Source organism: Charadrius vociferus, unplaced genomic scaffold (genome assembly GCF_000708025.1).
Source record: "Charadrius vociferus isolate BGI_N301 unplaced genomic scaffold, ASM70802v2 scaffold282, whole genome shotgun sequence".
NCBI classification, from domain to species: domain Eukaryota; kingdom Metazoa; phylum Chordata; class Aves; order Charadriiformes; family Charadriidae; genus Charadrius; species Charadrius vociferus.
Window position 1 is genome coordinate 6,835,064 of NW_009647731.1, and position 26,542 is coordinate 6,861,605.

General features: G+C 39.0%; 1 protein-coding gene across 1 annotated transcript in view; it reads right to left on the reverse strand.

The window, feature by feature from the left end:
• Window positions 1–26,542, reverse strand: part of ABLIM1 (actin binding LIM protein 1) — a 141,442-nt gene that overhangs the window by 1,879 nt on the left and 113,021 nt on the right. The window contains exons 16-27 of the mRNA XM_009881639.1: window positions 25,853–25,982; window positions 23,462–23,581; window positions 15,469–15,573; window positions 13,097–13,144; window positions 10,623–10,763; window positions 8,218–8,309; window positions 7,982–8,078; window positions 5,758–5,849; window positions 5,389–5,449; window positions 4,384–4,391; window positions 3,036–3,110; window positions 1–69 (exon numbers count right to left, since the gene is read on the reverse strand). The exon at window positions 1–69 is cut by the window's left edge and continues 4 nt beyond it. Of these exons, the coding sequence (XP_009879941.1) occupies window positions 1–69; window positions 3,036–3,110; window positions 4,384–4,391; window positions 5,389–5,449; window positions 5,758–5,849; window positions 7,982–8,078; window positions 8,218–8,309; window positions 10,623–10,763; window positions 13,097–13,144; window positions 15,469–15,573; window positions 23,462–23,581; window positions 25,853–25,982 (1,038 nt within the window). The remainder of the gene's footprint in view (window positions 70–3,035; window positions 3,111–4,383; window positions 4,392–5,388; window positions 5,450–5,757; window positions 5,850–7,981; window positions 8,079–8,217; window positions 8,310–10,622; window positions 10,764–13,096; window positions 13,145–15,468; window positions 15,574–23,461; window positions 23,582–25,852; window positions 25,983–26,542) is intronic.

The following is a 26,542-nucleotide window of genomic DNA, read 5'->3' on the forward strand; positions in this document are numbered from 1 at the left end:
TCTGTCTACATCTTTTAGTATTTTATTTCGCCCTCTGTTGGTCACCATGAGCATTTCATATGGAAAAATCTGTTAACAATGTATAAAAGGGGGAAAAAGAGATGTATTTACATTCTAAAGCAAAAAGAACAAAATGTGTCTCATTTTCATAACCACACAAACATTTCCTTTTTCAGAGGAAATCAAAGCACTTTCGTCCCCTAAAGTTGCACAGCGAGGACTTGGTTAGTATCAAACTGCCTCATTGCAGAGCCACTGTGTACTTGCCCACCCCACTGATTTTTATGGTGCATATAATACAGCTGACTTTGGTCAGACAGTCCTCTCTAGCCAATATACTTCCTCATCCAGAATTTATTAAGGTAAATATAATTGGCATTCATTGGGCTAACTGATGGTTGCCAAAGCGGGGACAGCTCTAACGAAACAGACGGTGGAGTTTTAAAAATGAACCACATGAAAGTACATTAGAAAAAGCAGCAACTCTGAATAAGCAAAATATTGATTAGTGGGGGCCACTGCATTCATCAAAATTCTTCACATTATTTTCTTTGCCTTTTTGGACAGTCAAAGAATTCAAACAACTGCCCACTGTGCTTGCTGGCTGTACAATACATACATGGATTAAAGGAGACCCTTTTGTAGAAATATTTGTCTTACACACCTTCATCTACTTCAGAAGAGTATTTGTCCAGCACATCTCTCATTAATATTTCCCTTGCTTTCCTTTTACATTGCAAAGAACTTTTACAAATCAGTTATTGGCCAATAATCAATTCCTGAATGCATAAATTATTTTACTTTTGTTTTACAGGTTCTTTGAAGTAACATGTTTACTGTCAGTGGGTGTCAAATCAGTTTAATCCAACAGAAACAATGCTGCTTAGAAAGCATTTCAGAAAACCATGTGCCTTAAAATCAGTTTCTGGAATCGTCCTTTGCAAATAAAACTCTGTTTTAGGATTTTTTCCTTGGGCAGACACTTCCATAAACGCCTGGCGTGACTTAGGAGAGCTTATGTTCCATCTGACAGAGCCTCTCTATAGCCCTTCTCATTGCATGTTTCTGCTGAGTAGGAAAAGAGCATTCCCACTGAGGTTCTCATCCAACCTCTACTGAAAGCAATGAAGTTTTTCTGCAGACTTCAGTGGCAGTTGGCTCAGCTTTTACTGTTATTTATGGGTCCTGTTCTACTTGCCCACTGGGAACAAGAGTAAGACCACCAAAACTCTCCTGGAAAGACAGCTGAGCTATTACCAAATGCTATTAATTCACTTATTTTAACAGCAGAAGAAATTCAACCTAATCAACTTCTGTGCAGAATTAGGCAATTAAGTTCATTCCATTGTCAACAATTATCCCAATGAACTTTTCAGAAATATAACAAATAAGAATCAGGCATCAGTGAACACACCACTGAGTTTATTGTAAGTAACAATAATTTAAAGAACGTGTGCTTACATACCAATTGTAAGATATGATTCTTAGGAGATTCTGACAGCGTCACAGTTGTACAATTATGTCTATACTTTGAATTACATTGTTTATGTATGATACTGGAAACGGCTACCATATACAGCATTATAGGAAACTAAAATGTAACTTTTCGTATTTAAACAGGCAGAGTTTAAGTCAAGATCTACGGTCATAAGTACATTTTATATTTAGATATTCACAACAAGGCATGTCTCAATCTGGGGTGGCAGGATGCACAAATTCTGTCCTTTCTGGAGAACCACTTGGTAAGATTTGGTCATTCTTAAGTTTATTAATTTTCATTTTTCACGTGTTTTATGCTGACTTTGAGTTGGCTTCTTTTACTTTATCAGGTTTAAGTCAGTGTTGGGCCATTGACATGAATAAAAATACTGCCAATTCACACAAGCTGCGGGTCTGGCATCTTTTTTTTAAACATCAACAGAAAGTGACCTATCACCTCACAAAAATGCCCATAGATGTTATAACTAATAATACTGACAGAATTTGTCACCCAAAGTAACATTCCAAATCATGAGTGAATCAACAGCAGTGGTGGCTGTAAGAACTTCTATTGCACTGAAAGAGAAATTAATTGGAATAAAAAGTAGTATCTCAGGAGTTGGGGATGTCCCCAAGCACTTATTTATATAATATATAAAAACACTTGTTAATATACATTGCACTGGGGTCTCAGCTTATAAAGCTAGGGTTATTGCCTTGTACAGTTTCTCTGGAGGTGACTTGGAAGCACAAGTAGTAATCTGGTTTGCAAAAAGAGTTCCTCACAACTGCAGAAATGCTGATCCTTGTAACTTTGGCAAAATCATGATTTCTTGGAAGGTTCACCAGCAACATAGAAAGTTGTAAGATCTAAACCACACCCTTGGTTGAATCCCCTCTGTATATTATGTTCATTTTTTGACTTGGATATCTCTAGGCATAGCTGCAAAAACATTTTAAACTATATTCAGCTGACATTGCCTCTTTTTCCAATAAATCTCCCAAAGAATTTCTCATACGAGAAATTATTGAATAATTTTCTCATTATTGTAAGGTATCAGGCTAACAGTGCTGAGAGCTAAAGAACAGATCCAGACAGACATGTAGGTATATAACTTCCAATTTGAAACAAAGATCCACATATTTCATTAATATTTAAATCAAGACAGCCGCAACAGTGTGCTGTAAGCCACAATATTCTGCATCACTTTTCCAGCCTGACAGATCTGACACTTTCCCACTGAGTTTGGCCTGCTGTTTTGGCTAGTGGAAGCTTGAGAGAGAACTAGCTATTGAGCATCTTCAGTATCCTTGTTTTGTCTCTGGGAAAGCCTCCTTAAGCCAAGAAGCACACCTGGGCTGCCTTCAACCTGCCTGACTACTAACACCTGTAACAGGCGAAGTCCAGAACAAAGGGACAGGTTTGGCACATAAGGAGCAGGGACTGAGGTGAGGTAAAGAAAAACAAGGGAACTAAGACAATTCCTGCATTTTATCTGCATTTCACAGTCAAATCTTTACTGGCTTGAAGGAAAGCGAATAATATCTGCACTTGCCTTTGGCTCCAACATGTTAGGCATAGATACTCCTCTGTCCATTCTCATTCCAGGGACATGACCATCCGGAAGGGACTGCATCAGATACAGGTATACATCAGACACATAGGTTACACACACAGAGGGTAAAGGCACTCAAATAGTGGTGAAAACAAAGGTGAATTTTCCCTGAGACTTCCTTCAAGTCTTAATATTTAGTCTTATCATATAGATCATTGCCATGGCTAGTTTACCACTTCTCTTCCGAGGCGTGCAGAGGGATCAGGATCCTTCAGTCCTCTCTGTCACCACAGCCTCTGTCACTGCTAAGGCTGGCAACAGCTGCCTGCCGAGCCTACCAGCATCACTTCCCAGGTGGACCTGGGGACCCCAAGAGAGTGGTGGCCCATTTTCCCCCCAGTGACTAAGTAGGGTTCTCCTCTGCACAAATATGCAGAAGCATTAATTCAGATCCCACCCAACAGTATACAAAGCACTCTTACACCTCCGGGCTTTCCTTCCTGTCACTTACTGTACCAGTTGAGGGATTTTTTTTTTTTTTTGGTGTCTCTGCAATGGGAACTTTTTACTATGAACACAAACAGGGATAGGGTAAAAAGGTGCTGTTTTGACACAGGTACTGTACCTAATGAAATAATGTTTTGAGCACAATACATGGACAACTCCTCTTTCCTCCCATAATCTCTTTCCAATCATCATGATTTTGATATGCAATTAACAAAATTATCCAAGTAATCAAACCCTTTCTTAAATTGCCATTTCATATTGTGATTGTGCTGAGAAGCCAGCTAGACTCAAACCATTCTGGAAAAAACCCTGCAGACAAGATTTGGAGTAAAAGGGTTTATATTTGCAAGAACACCTCTTACTGGCTCATCTGATGGCAGCACTGTAAAAAACTATTGATCAGACGTCTCGTCTGGAGAGAAAATTCCAGGGTAAAAACACGGAGTTCAAGGCTCCTGGTATGGGAGAAAATTGCCTCCAAAAGAGACTCTACGTCTCTGGGGTTGGTACCAGAGAGGCTGGAAATAAATCCACCCTCAACTGTCCAGGGAGGACTATTACAGATAACTCATATATCAACAGACAGTGGATTTTACAGAACAAGCCACAGAACTGGTGTGAGCTGTCTCAAACCAGCTCTGGGGAGGTAACAAGGAGGAATCTGAGGCTGTGCCTGTTTTTTGTTGATAAGAGTCTACATTGGTGATTATGCTTAAACATGCAGGAAAATCAAAGCTATTGTCTTAAGAAACCCTTCCCTGTAGCAGAAATTCAAACTTCAACAAGAAAGTAGATGCTTTTGGTTCTGTTGTCAGTTGATTGATGAAAACCTGTACTCTACCTGGAAATCTGAAAAGCAAAAGAGAAATCTCATCAGCTTTAGAGTGTAGAAGAACAGGAATCAGTCACAATAGACCAGATAATCCTTGTGTCTTCTGGTCTACCTGATCTTTTCAAAATCCCACCCAATTCTCTAAGGCCAGCAAACCTCCTACTTTTGGACTTGGTTTGTACAGAGTCAAACACTCCAAACATTGCCGCCCTTTTCATTTCAAGCACGCTTCTCACTCAGGAAAATCAAGTCACTTTGGAAATATTAACAGACACAAAGCCACAATCAAGTGAATAAATATCTGACTAAAATTCAAATGTGTAGAGCAGGATTCACCTCACCTAACCTCTGCCATCAGGTAGCTGTCTAGATTCGTCTACAGTCCATAAGGAGACACAAGCACCAACAGAAGACGCCTGATTGTAGGGTATCTAAGATAGTCACAATCATTCTCACTTTGGAGATAACTAGACTCTCTTCCTCTCAGCTCAAACCATTTCAAAACATTAACTCTCAAAGTTTCATAACGTTCATAAATATTGTCAATTTTTATAATGCAATGACTGATATCACATCTAGCTCAAAGTCATAATGAAAATCATGAGCAGCAACGGGAATTATAAGGCATGACCGTCCTTTCTTCACTGTGGCACATTCTTTCAGACTGTGCAGTGGATGGTAATTTTCAGAGAAATAAAACACTGTAACAGAACTCGGTACATATTCCTGATAATATACACGTTATCTGCTTTCCATTTGCAACCAATGCTAAAGCAGACCCTTGGCATAAACAAGGATTGGTTCCACATAGCAGATTTAGCAAAATAAACCCAAGCTTTTTAATAGGTATTTGCAGAGTTTGAGTTAATTGTTGGGTTTACCAGAGGTAGTTGAAACGTACTGAGCAAATGCAAAGTAACCACATCCACACCTTAAAATAAAACAGCAGAAATGATCAAACATTGTAATGTGATCAGTCACGAAGTGGCATGTAAAAAGGCTCCTCAGCCTTACCTCGAACACCACCACTCACATCTCCATAACTGTTGTACTGACCAAAATCTGTAGACACCGGCTGTAACAGGAAAAGAGGGATATGCACATAAACTCACAGTTCCTGACTTCACAAGCAGGTTGGTATATGGGGAGTAACAAGTTGCTTTAAGCCTTCTTCCCACCCCCCAACTTTCACAATGTTTCTTGCATTGCTTTCTTGCCTTTTTAACAACATATTTTGTGGGAAGGGAAATTAGGTTTTGCCTGACTTCACATGGTCTTATAAGAAACCTTGATCAAACTGAAAATCCAATACAGTTAACAAGGACATAAATACCACGAATAATTAAAGCCACCTTTCGCTTCTCAAAATAGCCATCTCCTTACCCTGTGAAGTCCATTTTTTCCATAGCCAGGGAGAGAAGAAGTTTTGGAGGCTGAAGCATGAGCTGTTGAATGAGGAAGGCAAAAATCTTTTACTGGAAAAATCCCATGGAAACTCAAAACCAAGAACATTTGAGGAATCAACTAGCATAAAAAACACAGTTAAAAGAGCCAAGCATATACATACCCAACTGAGACACACTGACTTTAAGAAACTAACATCTCAGCCCCAGACTCATCGCAACCTTCCATAGGTTCTGTAAGCCACACGCAGCTTTATCATGCATTGGTGGCAGGTCATCAAGAAGGGAAACTCTGATTTTGCCAGGCTCAAAATCAAAGTGGTCTCTAATGAGTTGAAAGTAATGCTCAAGGATCAGACGACAGAGCAAAATAACTTTTTAGTCCTTGGCTAGTATTGCTGTGCACCTTATGATGGGACCAAGAAAAAGGACAAGGAGAATCCAAGATCAGCAGTGTTTGACTGGATAGGTTCCCTGTTAAGTCTCCCATGCAGGTCCATTCAACTCCACTCTCCTAAGTGGCACACATGGTTTATATACCATCATACCCTCTGAACCTTTCATGAATTTCCTTTCTATCCTTCCTACTGCAACTATCATTGCACTTTTGCTCTCAGCTTCTGATGCTGCACAAGCCAAGACACATATGACTAGCACACTCTACTCTCTCTGTATACACATGCTTCAGCTTGCCATTTTTTGCTACAAAGGAGAAAAGGCTATTAGTTTCAGTCCTGTAACACTGTAACTGACAGATGTTTTGGCACTGACTTCACCAGAGAGCCATCAGTGGGCAGCACTGAGTGAACTCAAACAAGTTTGAGAATTTGGCATTCTGATCTGAAATTATAGTTATCCTGTACATGATGTGACATTTCTGAGAACATTACATGATTCAACAGACCTCTGTGACTCCTGCTTTCATCTGAAATGAAAGCGAATTAAGGTATCGGCGGGCGTTCAACTTAGCATTTCTAATGACCTCAGAAATTGCATGAGCAAAATAAAGACAATGTGGAAGTGTCAAGAGTGTGTTTATGAATACAGATAAAAAGATGGATAAATAGATTGTCAGCATAATGATTAATAGCACCTTTACAGTTAATACAACCCCCTCAGACAAGTTCCTCCACATAAGAATGCAATTTTTGGGGGTTTTTTTAATGTTATTTTTATCACAGAAGGGCAGGGAATGTAGAACTTGAGGCACTGTTGTTGCCATCAACAAGCAGCTTTGGGAAAGGTACCACTGATTCCACAAAAGGCAAATGATGATTGCACTGATTACCACTGCAAAGAGGGATGGACACATTTCAAATAAAGGAGTCCTCCAACCTGCGCCAAGGTTAATAAAAAAATCATAAGCTTTGAGTTGAGCAGGTAGACTCTGGCCCTGTAAACATTACAGGTAGTGAGGGATAGCCACAGACATTCTCTCCAAGACCATAAATAGAGGCACCACACTTATACAACAGGGAACACGAGGAAATCTTAGTTTCCTTGGCAGCTATTCCAGTGCATGACTCCAAAGAGACTCATCTTGTCCCTTCTTGGCTCGAAGTACAGCTGCTGTGCTACAATGACCGGTGGATGAAGAGAGTGAAATAAAATCTCCAAACTCTTCTCTGGAGATCTGAGAAGGCCACAGATTATATCAAAATGTGCAGTGAGGCCAAGAATCTAAGCCACCAGTTAACCAAAGCTGACTTTTGTGCTTTTGCTCTGGAACAGAATACCCCCGAATCAAAATGTCAGCCCAGGCCAAAACACTGGGATATGCAGCTGCACGGGTAAATGCTGCTGATTTTCTGTTCCTGGGAGGAGAGACAAAACAGTGATAGGAACCACCAGTTTAAGCATAATGTGTTATTTTAATTTAATAGCCCATCTTACTAGCACTCATGTAATGTAATAGGCACTGAATATTTTACCTCACTCCTTATCTAAATTAGAAAATCTCTCCCCTCAAAATTGCCTGAAAATCCTCAATGTCATATTTCTTCTAATTAAAAGACAACTACAAAACTTTTCCTCTCACCAAAACCAGCTAATGAATTAGGCCACTCTTTCAGGGGAGAACATCACAGATAGACATATCAAGTGGTCTTCTCTGTGGTCTCTCTTCTGGGAGACTGCTTGATATATGTATATATGGTGTTCATTATTCACTGCTCATTATTAGCTTTATTGCCTACATGATTTACCTGGAGAATCATAACGACTGGCAGAAAGGGCTGACCTATCACGACTCTCCTTTTCCATCTCTTCTTTCAGTATCAATTGCCCCAGACCAGAGTTGAGCTATAAATGGCAATTAAAAAAAAAAAAAAAATCAATAAAACAAAGCTGATCGAGACATTAGTAGATATTGCATACAGAAGACAAAGGAGCACTTTTTGGATGGTGTTCAGAAACAGCAAGAAGACAGGCTTATAACCACCTTCATCAGCTGCTCCTCTTGCAGTTGCCGGCGTCTCTGTAGCTCCTCATCATCTTCCTCTCTTCCACTTGATCTGCGTCTCATGTCAGCTCCTGCTTCCATAAAACCACAGTACAGAGAAAGCTTTGTGTATCACTTTGACCGCAGCTTGAAGATTTCAATGCTAGAAAGTACCGGTCAGTTTGATTTACTCAATAAACAAAGGAGTATTTTCTTGCAGACTGAAAAGACTTTTTCAAAAATCACTCTTAATAAAACTCACTCAGATAGCCTGCCCTATGGCTATCGGGCTTCTTATAAAATTAACAAGAAGTTAAGCTGCACATGGGTTTCCAACCAAGCAACAATCCTGGGTAGAAAAGCCATGAATCAATGTAATAGAAAAAAAGGAGCTCAGATTGCTAGCTCTGGAAACATGGGGTTTAATGGCAACAGTAACTGTATCCATGGTTGAAAACAGAAAATCTGGTTTACATTTATACTTTTGTCTAGACTCAGAAAAACGAATCTGAATTAACACTTCAAATGAAAAATTAAACTACATTAATCTCCTAAATGGACACTCATATTTAGAATAAACAAGGCATTATTTTTAGTCTAAAATGACGCAAACTAATTTGTGTTCTACATTAGTTTCTTACTTTTTATCGAATAATCTTTCTTTTCTTCAATAGTCTTAAGAAATCATCCAACTTGGACATCAGGATACCTCCATGAATACATAGAATATGATATCACTGCAAGCACTTAGACAGCAGTTGTATTTTTTTCTGCACAGTCTATATTCTGATATAGTCATTCACCAATCTTATGCTAGACAAATTCAGTGTTTTATTTGAATGAAGACTAAATTTTGCAACTAAAGTGTCAGAAAGTTTATATCAATTAAATGTTTTGTACAGCAGTGTTAAATTGATGCTAATAGGGTAAGAGACAAAAAGGTACGGAGAAATTATTTGTTTGTATTTAAAGTATGCATTCTTCTGTTTAGTGTCTCAGGCTTTTGCAAGGCTTTTCTGTACAAAAGCAGTAATACTCATTTTTTTGAGAGCTGAGCTCATCCTAGCTCTGTAAGCAAAATATGACTCTCAGAAAATCAGACAACAAGCCGAAAAAGCTGGGGCTTGTGGGTTTGTTTTTAGTGATTAATCTTGTATAATGTCTTTTTATTCTGAATAAAATTGCCCATGAGCACATTTTTATCTTTATAGTTTCCAAACGGTCCTGTTTAGTTTCTAAGGTGTAAAAAAATCACCTGATAGCCAATACACAAAACAGTTTTACTGGAAACTATTAAAAGTTGTCATCCACTGCCTAGATACTGAGCTGAGAGCCAAAATTTCCAACAAAGACTCCACCTCAGACATACAGCATAATAATGCTGTAGTTATCACAGGCATTTGGGCTTTGAGCAACCTGGTCTAGTGGAAGGTGTCCCTGCCCATGGCAGCGGGGCTGGAACTAGATGATCTTCAAGGTCCCTTCCAAATCTAACCATTCTATGATTCTACTGTCAGAAGAGTTTCAAGTATGCCGATGTTATCACTGTGGCTGTAACGTTTGTCAGGTTGCAATCCTGTATAAGGGAGATTTTTAAAAAATTGCTGCCACATAGGTGGACCCTTCCTCTGGTCATTGAGTTCTCCCACCCTGTGTCTCCTCTCCCAGCACTTCTGTGAAAATCCCATTGCGCTGAAAACCATACACTCCTTCACCAAAACCTGTAACAGGCAACACCTTCAGTGTTTCAGAGACAACTTCACAAATGAACCAGGCTAGCTGCCTTATTTTATACTATGAGGGTCAATAAAAATTAACATAGAAAAAAATACAAAACAAAAAAAATTTAAAATGATCATGCACATGATTTAAAGAAAAGCAAATGAGATACCTGTAGTGCAACAACACAGAAGAAAAATAAAAAGTCTGTAAGAAATAGTAACTCTTGAAAATCAGGACTTTTTTAGTCCATTAACGGTTCCACTTCAGTCATTGCTTCTTCTCATGAAAATAGTAATGTGGTTGGAAGCAATCATATTTTCTGTGGAATATTTGCTATAAGCTTAGGGCTAAAAGATTAAATAGACAATAACTGAAAGAAGTCAGGCTTGTGTGACATACCACATTTTTAAACTACTGCATGGGAGTTCACATAATTTGTCTGTGTTAATATCTGTGCGATCAATTCCAAAATCCTTTAGCAAAACCTCTTCTACTCAGCGCCATTCAATGGTTTTAAATTCACAGACCCTTGGAGGTCTCACCAGAAAAGCTGCACTTTGTAGCAAACACCTGGAGCAGACACAATCTTCACTACCCATTTTATAGCTCCGTTATTAATCTACTTTGGTTACCAGTACCTTTTAAGCAGCATTGCTTGTATAATTTTTTTTTTTTTTGCATACCTATGGCCGCAAGGGAGGGAGGACCTGGCCAGTGGTCCGTCTCAATCTTTGGTATCTCGTTGGGTGCTGGTGCATGAGCTGCTGGGAACTTGGAGGACTTGATGATATCCTCGGAGGACTTGCTCTGTGCTGCCAAAGCAGCTGCATCTAGATGGCAATCAGGGAACTTAGCTATGTAATAATCTGTATCAATATAAAGGTCTTCCTTATTTTGGCAAAATTTTATACCTTAATTTTGAAGTTAATGAAGTTAATTTTCAAAAGCAAACATTTTCATGTTTTGCTTTTCTAATTGTAATCTGAAGCAACGTAATGTCTTTCTCTTGCCAATTGATTGGAATAAAACCTTTCTCTTCTCCCTCATCCCCACCCCCAAAATAACCCCAAATCAGCTTTGGAATTTACTAGGGTTGCACAGCGTTAGAATCATTAGGCAAGAGTAAGAAAATTCAATGTAACAGTATTTGCCAATATCTCCTAAGGACAGCTGATAATTAATGAAGATGAAATCAGATTTATGTACTGATCTGTCCTCTCTCTAGGGCAAGAAAACAAACACTTCAGAGGAATAGCACTAATTTTAATTCTGCTGATGCTAATTATTTCCTAGGTTTCTGTGAAAAGCTGCAAAAAAAAAAAAGAAATCTGAAACAAATGTTTATTTAACCAGTGGATTTTTTCTGCTGCATGCCCTTGCTTATTAGCATGCAGTAGTAGTAAAAGCCGATGGGAAATTATTAATAAATACTAAACTCCATTCAGATCAACTTGGCAGGGAAAGGCACTTGCAATAAAATGAACCTCACCAATAAAATATCTCAGCAATGGGGCATCCACTTAAGATTTCAGTCTAAGCGAAAGTCTCTTAAAAACATATGAGGATGTGCATTATGGCTTTCACTTCTTGACATTAAAATAAAAAAAAAAATCCAATAAGATTCAGTTTACATTAAACCCAGCCTTAACTACCTCTTATCTGCAAACCGTTAGCTCAAATCACCTTCTCTGATATGAAGCTATCATATCAGACGCAGGGATTCTGGACTTTTTTTTTTTTTTTTTTTTTAAACAGAAAGACATCTGTTAATGAAGTGAAGCACTGTTTGCTCATCCAACACGTTCAGTGTAGTTTAGGAACATCACTATTAGACATCATTGGGCATTCTGAGCATTTTATAATTGGGAAACTCTAAGCATAATTGCAGGTATGGAGGAAGCTGGTCAGAGTTTACAAAAGCATGACTTCAAACAGTACTTACGTATTAGAATTGGTGATGTCAGTGGTTAAACATTCACATGTTAATGGGAGGTGAGGAGATACATTAAAACCATAAAAATAAACAAAAATAATGTTAAGACTTTTTTTTCCAAAATGAGCATATGGTTTGATACTTAAAAAAGAAAAAAAAGAAAAAAAAAAAAAGAGGAAAGAACCTTGATGTAAAACCACAGCAGTGTTATGTGCAGTGCTCGCTCCATACTACCGAATGGACTTCCCGGGCTCTCCTAATCATCTCAGCTGAATGGCTCTCAGCCAACTGTTCATCGAAACCCTGTAGAGCACTACTAATTTGCTACTTAACCCTAAATACATTTCATTGGTTAAAGCATCTGCAAAGGGATGCAAACTCAAAGTCGTTAAATAGTGGAGTCATCCATCTTTCACCACACCACAAAACATGATCTCCTATTCAATGTTTTCTATTCACAGTAGAAGGGAAGAGCGAACACACTCTATTATAACTGGGACCTTACTCTGCAGTCCTAAAGACTGGCAATGCAATGGGCTTCTGCCATCATTGTTATTTCAGCCTTGCTATAACAATGTCTACACCGAAAAAATTAGAGCAGTAACACTGCTGTCCAACTCAGAATCCAAACACCTGGAAAACCAAGTGCAGCATACTACCTGGGCTATATCACAGAGCCTGAGAATCAAATTAGCCACGTCAGTGATAAGTGACTTATATTACCTTCAATAATTAAAGATTCTTATTGAAAGCCACAGGTACATTTGGAATTCCAGTGTGATATTAACATCTCAATCTTAGTTTTTGAAATAAATTATTGTACTTTGTCTGTTTAAAACAAGGATATTCCATGAAGTCCCTATCAGAGACCAGTCTGTTGTTAATCCATTTGAACACGATCAGTACCTGTATTCTGAAAATATACACTTTAAGAAGTGAAATACAGAAAGGCTTCATAATGCTAAAGGGAATACTAAAATTACCAGTTAATGGTAATTTTGCCATTAATATCAACATGGCCAAGATTTAAACCATATGATCCAAATGAAACAACGTGCTTTAAAACATAACCATGCAGCAGGACATGCAATAACAGCTGTTTCAAGCTTGGACTACTAATTTTTAATGCTTACACAGTAAACACTGAATGCTTTTCATTAGTCTGCATGCCTTTTAATTTAGTTGTCACTCCAGTTTTGAAATAAAAAGGGAAAGATCATTTACCATGTTGTTTGTAGATCGGTGGTTTTCTGTAAATGTTGACACCTTGATCTGTGAAATTGAGAAAGAGAAAAATGGGAATATGAAAACTACTTCAGTTGTAGATAACGATAACTCCAACACTAAAACAACAGACAGAACAAATCAAGGATGAAGCACAAGAAAAAGCCAAAAAGCTATTTCTAGTATTATACAAAATCAGATTATTTAAAGACAAGAAAACATAAGAGCAAGTGAAAAGGCAAAGACATGTGGTATGAAGTCCTTTGGAGACGATTCTGTAACATGTGGATGAATCCAAGTCATGAACATTTTAAACGTTGAAAAGAATATCAGTGGGATAAAGTTAGAGAAGAAATGCAAACAAGCAAGACATTTCAATGGTGAAGATACAAGCCATTTGAGGAAAACTACCCCAAATAACTTTTGCGGAAAATTGTGCTTCAGTCATAAACAGCTCAATTTTCTTTCCAACTCACGGGCTGGATTGAGTAGAGGAGAATGCAGTGAGCCTACAATTCACTTCAAAATCCAGAGAACAAAATAGCTACCTAATACACTGTTTTGAACAGTCAACAACAGGTACACTTCAGTGAGTCAAAAGGATGCTTTATGCAGCGTTAACTGATATACTACTAATTCTCAATCCACAGGGATAGATTTTATTTCTTTTTTGTATTTTTTTTAATGTAAGGCCCTCCGCATTGCACATTATCAAGGTAAATCTGAATAAAAACACCTCCTGGAACTCTAATGCAGTAAATTTACAGCATGTCTAAAATATATAATATTTTTACTAATAATGATCTAAGACAGGAATCAGTTTGTTCTAAACTACCTTCCCACCCAAGCCAACACTTCATGTATTCAGCACAGCTACAAAGACAAAAGTTAACCCAAAATCAATGCTACAGTGCAAAATCCGTCAAAATCTTATCAGACGACCAAAATGAGATATTGGGAACTAGAAAATTAATGCCAGAAACACATTTTGCTACTTCATACTGCCTGAAAAAAGTTTTCAGTTACATTAGAATGAAAGATGAAAAAGCAGTTTAGAAATACATGCTGTTTGTCGCAGATCCAACTGAAGTGCTACAGCAGACAACTTAGCCTTTGGCATTACAGAAAGCTAACGCTCAAAATCTGTGGAAACAGAGGCAAATCTTACTCCGCAGAACCCTACATCCTTGACTAAACAGGCAAATTTGTTGCACGCAAAAACACTGAGGTATTTCATTCTTGTTAGTGATCTGTTATGGCTACTTGGCCAGCAAATAGGTATAAAAATTACAAGGGTAGTCATGCAGTACTTTTGCACACATCTCTACCAGAAAGCTATAAGGAGGACAGGAACACAGCTCCTTCTGTGCCTGCACTGTGCCTGCTAAAGAAGACAGCTCTCCCACCATGCTAGAGATTATTACTCAGAGCTATTCATGCAAGTGCGCTTTAGCTTACGCAAGTCAAAGTGCGCCAGGTTAGCTTAAGCAGTTAAAACAGCCTACCTTAGCCAAGCCAGGTCACACTGACTGACAAAGAAGTTCCCACAAACAGCTTATATGCCAGATCTGAGGAAAGGATGAAGAACAGTAACCTCTGGCAGTGAGAAGGGATACTAGACTCAAGGGGACCTGAAGAATAACTGGCTATAATAAGGCTTTCAGCTAGCACTGATGCAGTCAGAAGATGCATTTCAACAATGCTAGGGACACACCACCCTCATCTCATCAAAATCCAAGACAGATGAGCTTCTCCAACGCTGGAAGAACTGCGCAGCTCACTTCAAAACAGAGACCACCCTTTATAGAAAGGACGTCTTGAGGCATACATATCCTTGTGGATCTGCAGGTCTCTCTGAGGATACCAAGCTATTGCATAAAACAAGTAAAGAAACATCCTCATCTGCTTTAAAAAAAAAAAGGGAACACTAAACTAGAACTGCTTGGTTCAAGACTGAAATAAGTCACAACAATCTGAATGAACAACATGCGTAATGTCTCACTGGTCAGCTCTTTTCTGCGTGTCACTGTGAATCAAAACCAACTCCTCTAAAGTTAGTGGAGTTATGCCGGTGGAACTGCGAGAAAAATGGAGCCGTAGGTAGCTCATAACCAGCTCACAGGCCATCGACAGACCCTGAAACCCAAGGCATTCTAACAGTGAAACACCTGACCAACAGAATAGGTAAAAATCACAATTAACTGCCCCATTCCTGAACTCACTACTCCTCTCAGGAAGCCCAGCAGCAGTTCCAAACCCTGCAGGAGCACCCCATGGTAAACAGTGTGAAACGATGGAGACAAGACAAAGTTACAAAGGCTACATTCTACACTGTGACAGGACACCGAGACACATACAGTGCCAGCTCCTACCTGGAACATGGAAATGTTTAGGGGCCTGAGCGTAAGTTGGAGTGAGAGGGCGGCTGTCGGGCCGATAAGGGACAGGGGAGTTCCGACCGCTGGACGGCTCATTGCCTCCAATGAAAGAATGGAGAAAACAAAATGAGAAGAGGGAGAGCAATAAAAAAAGCAAGCCCAATCAAACCCAAACAAAATTGGCGGAATCAAAACCTCCAGGGAAAAAAGAAGTCGAACGAAAAATATAAATACAAACAATAACGAGAACTGGTAGCCCTGATGACTTTTTTTTTCCTGATATTCCTGCAGAGACAAAAATTCATGTTCAGGCTGGAGTTGACGTTTGAGCAGGTCAGACTCTTTCTGATGGCATGCAGGCAGGAGTTGTGTGCTCACAGCTGGTGATTAGCTGGGCAGCGTGGAAAAGAAGAATGGAAGGTTACTTGGCAATGATTGAGTATGGAGATTGATATCTGGAGTTAAAAGTCGCAGGCACAGAGCATAGTAGTAGATATGCAAACCCAAAATGAAACCAACTCCCAAGCAGATAGAAGCAGATGCTGGCAGTTACTACAGTCCCCTAAACCAAAAGCATACAGAAGCTAGAGATGGAAAATAGCTGTTAGGTCATTTGGCCCATGTCAAAAGCCATAACTGTTCTATGCACACTCTTTCATTGGTTTAGTTCTCTGGTAGGAAATTTTTGAAATAGCAAAATAACTTGTAAAGCAATGCAGCCCATCTGGTGGCTGTGTCCATATCATTGGTTCCACCCCAAATCTCTGTCAATGCTAAATTTGGCTCTGGTAACAATACTTCAACACTGCTGATTTAGCAAATCTGAATCTAATGTCTAAAAACTTTAATTCCATTTTGTGCACACAGTTCATTCCATTTTTAGGATTACTCTTACAAGGACTAATTCTTTGCCTCCTAACAATCCATCACAGCAATCCAATGGCCCTGAAAGTACCCGTGTGTGTCAGCGCAAGAGGGCTGTTGCAGAACCATGCTGGTTGGTCCCCAAGCATCAAGACTTAACAGCCAGATACCCAAACACGACTGTGTGTGTACCATAATAGAATATTGCTGCCATTCTTCACACTAGTGCAAACTTGCAGAAGCAAAAACCGTCCACGTGGGTGTGGGTAACCACAACAGTGAAAAGTAGGGGAACATCAAACCCTTTACTTTTTTCAGGTATGCACAAGGGCTTAAAAAACCCTAGAAAAGCTGATTAACAAAGCATGAAAAAAAAGGGGACACACATACAGGAGGACTATCAAACACAACAAAAAAGAAACTGCAGACCTCCTTTCAGTGACAGGTTTCCTATGTCCCATTAGAGGACCCATAACCTCAGACTCAGCGAATTTCTTATTTATATATTGAGGGGAGGAGAGGAAACAGGAAGTTTTCTTTACACTTTCCACAAAAGTTCCTCTTTTACTTGAATGGTCATCTGCCAATCTAAAAGGCACCAGAAGGGAGAAAAAAAAAAAAGCTCATTACAAACCTCACAGAGAGAGATGTGCCACAGAGGCCTCTGCCAGTATACAAGCTAATCCATCTGCACATGCATGTTTTAAAAATTACATGCACAGTTCAGGGGGCTTGGCTTTACAAAATTTGTCCAGAAGAATGCATGTGCACGTGCAAAATTCTGTATTTACCATTTGGGTATTTCAGATTTCAGCCCCGAATGACTTAATGTACATGACATCCCCCAAACATGACTTACTTTCAACCACATGAGTTGACGGTGGTTTTCTATTTCGGGTGCAGCAATGCTGAGCTTCTGGCCAGGGAACATTAAGTGCTAGGTTTACTAGCTCTGAAAAGCACTATGAATGATTATTTCAAATAACATTGTTGTATCTCAATCTACGATCCTTTACTTGGTAATTCCAATATTGTGTTCTACTTGTCAAGCCTTTGAAATACTACGACGGTGAAACATCTAAATCAGTTAGGCTGATTTTAATCTTGTCTTTTGTTTCTATTGAGAAATGATGACTTACTTTTCAGCAAAAACATTGTTTTATAGGGAAAAAAACATCAGTATTGAGATGGCCTCAAGATATAATTAATTCTAAAATTTTTAACCTTTATAGAGACGTGTAATGCTGCCTTTCTGCTTCCATTGGCAATCAGTATATTCAATGAATGAGAAGAATCAAAAGGAACTTATTGATCTATGGACTTTCATAACAGAGGAGTCACAAGTATATTTCACCTGTCGAGAATGGGTGGTCAAAATGTGGGCATGTTCAGTTTACAATGCCTTTATTACCAACACTACAAATACAGGGAAGAATCTCTTCTTATACCCACCTATTTATCTCAACTAGACACACCTAAGTATGCTCACACCCATAATCTTGTATCTGGTACACAGATAATTTGTTTATAGAGAACTGGTAATGTTGTATAATGCATACAGTACAAGGCAGACAATTAGCGTGGTATCATCCTGCACGCGCTGCTTTACAGATGTCTCTGTTGGCTTGTATTTCCTGGGGTTCCTGTGCAGTCTCTCTCTTCCTAATGACTCCTACTAGTACTGACAAATGACTCTCCTTTACACTTTCTAGGATGGCAGTCTCATTACTTCCAACCACTGCAGGAGGGAACAGTACATCTACTTAGATTCTCATTAGATCATCCCTGAGGAGCCCACTCTAATAACGAGGCTTAAGTGCTTCAGATGCTGCTGTAAAAATCACTCACAATTTATGAAAGCAGTGCCAGCATCTGTGGAACGTGCATATGCAGGCAGGAAAGCCGAGCTGCTCGCCTGCCTGTACCTGCCTCCCAGGGCCTCATGGCCAGCCTGCTTGCAGCTTGACATAAAAGTAGAAGCTGTGCATGCTCTGAATTTGGGTTCCTTGCTGTGCCTGCACAGGAAAGTCTCTCTTACTGTCTCAGATATGCCATAACTAGTGTTGACTCCACAAAGCAACAAGAGCACTCCACTATGCCAACACTGTAGGAAAAACTAGTTCCCACACCGCTGGCAGGACATTGAACCCGTGTGTCTTTAGGTGGGTGGGGGACGTTAAGAGATAACAGAGTAAGTTTAATATAAAACTCAATCACTTGAGCACAGCAGCCGCAGAGGTGAAATTCAGAGGCTTTCTTTTTTTCTTTCATTCTGTTTCCTCCATCAGGTAGTTCCCACCTTCTATAGCTCCATTTGCTAAGCAGGTTCCCCTAGCAGTCAGAAATATAATTTTTTGCCTGTACACTGCACTGTGTAATGCAGGTTCCTGCTGCCTTCTGAAGCATTCACCGCTGGGCTCACTGTGTCATTCACAAGCTAAATTCACAGAATCAGAGCAAAAAACCCCATATGCAACCAACAGTGAGCCTTCTGTCAACTTGCAATTTAGTTGCTCTGCTTCTGAACAGACATAGCAAAAGGAGCTCAACAGCACCTGAAACCCTCAGTCCTATTCCGGTTTTGTCAAACTATCGTTATTCATCTTGTTCAGATGTGTGGCCCTTATTTCCCACACAAAACAAAGTCAAACCTAAAGTCTCTACTTAGCTCTTTTAGCTGCAGCATCTCTTTCTGCTTTCCTATCCACCCATTCTAACATCCACTGGATCAGTCAAATCCTCTTCATTTTACTTTGTTGGGCACTAATTATTGCCAATGTGATTACCAGCCAAAGCACATCTGTTTTCCAAAGCAGAGCTTTCAGCTGCATCCACAGAACCTCAGAAACAGTTATCACACACAGAGAGCATTTGATTTCAGAGACCTGCCTCAGGGAAGGAAAGCGGGAACCTGTGAAAACCGAGGCCCAAATTCACTTTGAAGGTGGGTAGATTCCTTATGGGAAGGTACTGCTCCAAAGGCAGCTCCACTGCTTTGGAGCTCTTTTTATGCGGAAATCTTACGGGGGCTTTGCAATATTCTTGAATGCCTCTGAAAAATTCTAGGCATGTGAGATGAAATCCTGGCTCTCAATGAGAGTTTTGTCTCTGATCTCAGTAGGGTCAGGGTTTCTTTCATTCATGGACTTGTTTTGATTCTTTCATAGCAAAGACAGTACTTTATTGAGACAAGAACAAATTCAATGGAGAGTCCCAATGAGATTCAATTAAGTCTAAGCCAACACCTATTACACCCTCTCCCAGCTCGTTCAACGTATATGTTACATCAACAATCTCTAAGATTTTCTGAAGCATATTTAGCTACTTCACTTCTCAAAGTGCTTTACATTTGGCCTTGTCTACAAGGTTTGAGCATTATGCTGTATGAAAACACACTGAAACTGGTCTAAATGTCCTTTTCTGGCTTGCTGATACAAAATAACACAGATTTAATGTGTCATATGCCACTTTCCTTATCATTATGCTGTTTGGAAATTATGTCTCTTTACCAAAGCAGTTTTGGCATGATCCATATTATCTGACTCGTAAAGGAAAAAAAAGCCTAAAACTATAGCTTTATCAAATCTTTCTTAAAAACTTACACCACGTTCACCTTCCTGCTAAAAGTACAAATGGCTTTGAGAAAGGCTGACCAAGTATAAACGAGCTCTCATCATGCCTCTTCTTTGAATCCCTGAAAATCCATCTACCACATTTAATTAACCCCCACAGTGCTATAGTTCTCATTTTAGATATATTCACAAGGGTCTAGTTCCGTAGTTGACATAAAACCACTACTCTCAAGAGTAAAATAATGCAGTTCTTTAAACTTTGAAAACAGACACCTAGAATACCCATGACAAAACCCTACGGATAAGAATACCAGGGAGTTGCATTAGGTGCAGCCACTGCCAGACTAATCTCTCTTCTCTGCTGCACAGATGTAAAAAGGGGATACTTGGACATGTGGCACGCAAGGAGGGCAAATGAAGAACCATGTGGGAAACCCAGATCAACCTCATCAGTTGATAACAAAATATCTATTTATGAACACCAAGTAGTGAAGAGGACATACAATATAGTACAACTGGACTTCACTCAACACTACTCAAAACGTTTAAAAAAACCCCACAGAACTCCCCCAAATTAAATACTGGGCAAATTATATCATCTCTTCCTATGAAAACACTTACACCTATACGTTGTAATAGTAGAGAGGTTTATTTAACAAAAATATTACCAGTCCCTATCATCTTGTCTTTCTTTAAGTGCATGTGCACTGTTACTATGTATATGCATACATACACTATGTATGTTTTCAGAGTATATCTGATTAAGAACTATCTTCCACCATATTCCTTTTACAGGACAAGCCAGAGTTTGCTCTGATTTAGGGAATGTTATGAACATTTGTTCACCTAATGTTTTGTGAGCACTTTGTTGGTCACTTAACATGCTGGAAAAATTACAAAGGTCTTCAGGCCCTTTGACCTTTTGTACCTTTCAATATTTTGTAGTAATGGAAAGACAAAAACTTTTCCTAAGCTGTTTCAGTAGCTACTTATCTTCACCTTGAAGAAGTCAGAGAAATACTGACAATTTTTATTTAAACAATTTTATTGTATCTTTGCTGCTATATGGGAGAACCTTTTCTTACCATACAGGTACACAGACACTGAACTAATCATTATGAAATCCTTCCATTTGATAGTATTAATATATTAACAGCCATAACGTTTTCACTATGAGATTTGGAATTATTAGATGGCCCTTCTCTGAAACTTCTGCCGTGTTTCTTATGTTACTCATCCTGGTAAGTCCATGGTCCATTGAAATGGTAAGTCCATGGTCCCACACGGACTTACCATTTCAATTCCCCGTAGATCTTACTCAAGTACCTGAAGTCTCTACTTAGCTCTTTTAGCTGCAGTACCTCTTTCTGCTTTCCTATCCACCCATTCTAACATCCACTGGATCAGCCAAATCCTCGTCAGAGGCACTACTCTTCCCACCATGTACAGACGGACAACATCACTTAGAAGCATGACTTACATTTGGCTATACTGTTCACTGAGAAAACTCTTGCTCATGTTCTTCATTGACTACTGTTCTCCCAGTCTGCATGCCATCAGGGAACTCTGCAATACTATTTCATGTCTTCTTCCAGATCCTTACCAAAATTACCCCAAATTAATTTCACTATCTGTGTAAGTTTTATAACTGTCCGAGTTTGGCTCAATGCTCTGAGGGAACGCAGCTTGCAGTGTTGAACTGAAACACAAAAGTGTATTTTGTTTTTTTTTTTTTTAAGCAGTTGCCTTCTTCCACAGGGAGGAAAACCAAAAATAAATTAAAACTATGGGGATATTCCTACCACACTACCCTAGGCACCAAACAGGTCACCTTCAGAAGGTGCTTCTTTTTCTCAACCAACTATTAAAAGATTACTCTCTCAATTCAGCCATGTGAATTACAAGATGTGGGTCCCTGCCACTTGCCCCTTCTCAAATGCACCACATCCTCAGATGGTGTACACTGTCACAGTGATATGAACTTGAACTTCAGGAGCTTTGCTGAGTTACAACACATAAAGGCTGTCCAGCCCTAAGACCTTAATGTAAAATTTTCAGAAAATTGTGGATTCTTACAATGTCTTATGTGACATATCTGATAAGAATCATGCCTACCCCTTTGTCTACAGTGCTGGTAGTCCCCTTGGCCTTTTGTATCAATAACTGAGATACATACCTAATCTACACACCAGGTAATTATTTGAAATCTAAAAAACAACAGGCATGGATTTCCAATAGTTCTTCTCATTTATCTGTTGAAGAAGCTATTTTCTCAACAGAAAAAGAATGAAAATGCCACTTGAAAGAGTGCGAGCATTAATTTGGATTTACAGCAAAGAAATGTTGAAATTGCAAGGATTATGAATTAACTGCATGCTGAAATGAGCAGTGTATCTATTTTTAAGGGTCCCAATCTTTTAAGTTCGAAGTGAGATTTTTTTTTATAGTGACATAATAGGAAAGTTGAAAGTGCATATTAACAAAAATCATCTAAGAAAAGGCAAGAATAAAATTAGTAATGGTGATCTGAATGCTTGAAGAGATGTAACATCGAGATCTATTAGCATTTCTGGAAAGTTCATGGCAACAACTTCCTTGCAACTGCTTTGGTTATCTCTGGTTTTTCATTATCTAATCTATATTAATCAGTGGTGCCAGAATAGAATCTATGTTCATCTTACACAACTGCCTCTTTTTGAGCTTTTGTAGGTGATATAAGCTATGACCTTCTCCCCCAACAGAAGAGACGGCACAGCCAGAGAGTGCTCCAACAGAAATAAAAGTAAAAACCACCTTCACAGAAAGCAAGAAACATAATTAAAAGCTTATTGAACTGCATGAGCTCCTTGAAGGGACACAATGAAAGAACAACCCTTCCCTCAAATCAAACCATGGAAAACAACACCTTGAAAAAAAGAGAAATAACCAGATCCTCAGGTAGTGTAGATCTCCGCAACTCTACTGCCTTCAGCAGAGTCTGCTGATTCTCACTAGTTGAGGAGAGGCCTTGAGATTTTCATTTTACTCTGTTGGGCACTAACTATTGCCAATGTGATTAACAATGATTAACTTTCTTGTTGCCATTGATCTTTACATAATCTTTTTTGTTTTCTTCTCCATGTTTTCAATCACCTTGCTCTCACCCAGGCAATATTTGTCGTCAATTTTTAAATGCATGTTTTAAGAATGTGGAAATAATAATTAAATTTGATATGCTAACTGCTGTAGTGATTGTTATGCACTGCTTTAGAAATAAGCTAAATTAGGCACACATAGTTTCTAAAAATTAAATGCTAATGTTCTCCTGTATATTTCTAATAGGTAATTGCTTGATGACTCTTCAACTAGGGCCCTTAGAAATGACATATTTCCTCCAAAAAAAAGGACATTATGTCTATTCTAACGTCGTTTTAAGTGTAACGGCACATTTCGAGGCATGCTCAGCTGTACAGCCAATGACAACCTTACGGAGATACACCTTATTAGCCTTGACAGAATGCTAATAAATCTCCAGCCTGGAGGGTACTCCCTGGGGAGGCCTGGCTCCTTACCTTTGACATGGGGGATGAAGTGGTGTCGGAAGGGGGAGTTGGGGCGGGAGTCATGGTGAGCGGAGCTGAGACTGCTAGTGCGCAGGTAAGACAACCGCTGCACACCAGTAGAGAGCAGCTCTGCGGCAGCAGGGAATCGGGGGGCAGAACAAAATGAAAACAAAGAAAAACAATAAGAGAAAGGCAGGGAAGGAGGTTTCAAAGGAAGAAAAAAAAAAGGCATTGAACAATTAGGATTCTGAAAAGAAGGAAGGAGAAAAAAAAAAGGTTAAAGACGTACCGAAGGGTTCATAAATGTTAGACAAAATTACAGGAAGTATTAGAAGAGAGGCTCAGATTGAACTGCATCGCTAATTTGGCATAACATTTATTGGCTTAACGAGCTTCTGATCTATGCCTTGTTATCAAAAAGTAGCCTGCTACCAGCATGCAAACATCACAAACATTGACGCTCAATTAGTTAAGAAAGCAGCTGTTTTGAAAAGCGCCTGACCAAAAAATGTCAGTCAACAGGCATGCAAGCTGTTTTCTATTGTTTTAAGACATTCCAAAGATGCTGCCAACATCAGCTAGGGCACTGCAGGAGGAAAAGGCTGCAAACTTTTTCAAAACTTGTAGCACTCAAATTTTTGAAGAACCTTATGCTGACAACGTCAACACAGTGGTTCACTTCTCTCTCAAGGGCTAGCTGGAAGCCAAAGACAAGTTATCTGGGGTCACTGGGTTTATTCAGCGAGAAATTATTCTTGCAAATAACATGATGATAAGAAGTGCCATTAGAAGAAAAATGGTAAATATACATGTGCTGTTATTCAAAGTGAATAATTACTGTAGGAAAATGATAAAGTAGCATTAACAATTACCCCAAAGCAGGGTAGCAAAGATCAAAATGATAAATTCTACAGAATTACTTCTGTGTCATATGAGAAACAAACAGGTGAGCCAAAGATGAGATCATCTGAACAGAGATAAGTTTGAACGAATATCTTCTCAGAAAATCCCCCAGGCTGCAAACTCTTGAAGATTCTACATTTGGATCCAAACTCTGGCTTGAGCCCATCCGCCCATCACAAGAGTTACATAAACAGAGGCTGCTTCTGGGGAAGGTCCTTGACTGAACACAGACAATAAAGTATCACAGTAAAGTCTGGAATAGGGCCTGGATTTGTTCATATCCCTGATACAACTGATACAAATGCAAAAATCCCCTCAGAATTGCCAGAATCAAGAGACAGAAGTTTGCAGCTTTTTCACGCTTTTAAGTCCTTTCGGTTTCAGTTGTAACGTCATCTTAAAACACAGTCATTTTGTCAGCACTAAGTATCAGACACAATTTGCTTCTGTCCCACCTCCCTTGGGTTCTTTAAATAAGGCATTCACTGACAGACACAATTAGCTGCTTTCAGCCCACCCCCACTAGGAAATGGCTACAGCATTCAAGCTCCACAGTGGTGGCTCTATTATAAATCTTTAATTTTAAAAATGCAGCTCCAATTGTATATGGGTTTTTGGCATCCCAACTGTTCAGCTGTAATCACCAAGGAAGATGGAAGTGCACGATTGTATCACTTAATTTAAAAACAGATCACAAAGATTTAATTCATTGCCATAAACAATAAAATCAGTCTTGAAAAGTATTCAATGAATAGCATTTAGAGATAATTTTTTATGCAATTTGGGTGTGGATGAGCAGTTCATTTTCATATCTTGCTTTTATATACACAACCAGTAATTTTGAATGCACTGGAAACCTGAATGACTTGTACATTTTCTATACTATACATAGAACTTTTACATCTCTGCTAAACTAGTAAATGAAGTTTGCATTTTTTAAATGTTCCCAGGCAATTTCCTATGGCTTTAATTAAGAAATCTACTTTGTGAACCATGATTCTGTTTTAAAAAATGACTAGCAATTTGGAATATCTGGGGCTTTTGCTGCTGAATGTGAGGTTCCATGGCTGCACCAAGCTTTAAATGAATTGTTTTTTTAGGAGGGAGGAATCCTACATTACTGACTTCTGAATAGTCAAGCCACAACTTTTGTTTCCAATATGTGATACTTTTCCCGAATTCCAGAATGAAGTTTGTGATTCACTGCTGCAAGTTTTTGCTCACTTTCAGAAACATACAAAGATTTGAAACATAACTAATCAGAAACAGAATGAGAAGATCCATATTTAGGGTGTAAAAAACACTCATCAGCCTAGTGCAAAAGACTGCATCAATCAAGAACAAAAAAAAACAGGCAGAAAAGGAGATGTTAAAATATGCAACGATTTTTCAATCCTCAATTTTCACTGCTAAGAGAAAAAAGTGCTTCGCTGCACCACTAAGTAACATAATAAAGAACAATGGTTTTACATATAGTTCTAAGGCAGTTGCCCTTACCAGGTCTGTGGAAATGCTGAGGGGAACGTGACATGGTGGGTGTGTAGCTATGACGACTGTACACTGGAGAATTAATGGAGCCCTGACTAGTAGACCTGTGAATCATGCGATCCCGAACATCTTGATAACCCTGCAGAATAGAAGCATTCACTAATAAATGTAAATGCACATTACACATTTTTAGCAGCACTTAACTTTCATGGATCTGAAAGTATCAGCAGAAGCTGATGATTTCTTCATTATTACTGTTCTCTAATGACCTGTTCCAAAGATTCCAATCCATTTTTATAGTTTGGGTCAGAGTTCAGTCTTGGGAATTTCCAACTCCACCTGTAATTTCTATTAAATTCTATATAATCCTAGATTTTCCCACATTCCCGTGACTCCATAAGGAAAGCTGCATAGAGTATGTCTGTACATTCAGAGTATGCAGCGTACCGCACAAGATACATGAGCTAGCCTTCAGCTAGCTGATCTGCAGACCAGCAAGAGTTCAACAGCTGCAGCACAGAGCTGTCTGTGGCTTAATTTACCATGTGTCTCGACTAGCTACATCAAAAGGTATTTAGTACGAAAATTAGATTCCCTTTGTATCTGAAAACATAGAATCATAGAAAGGTTTAGGCTGGAAGGGACCTTAAAGATCACTTAGTTCCAACCCCCCTGCCACAGGCAGGGACACCTCCCACT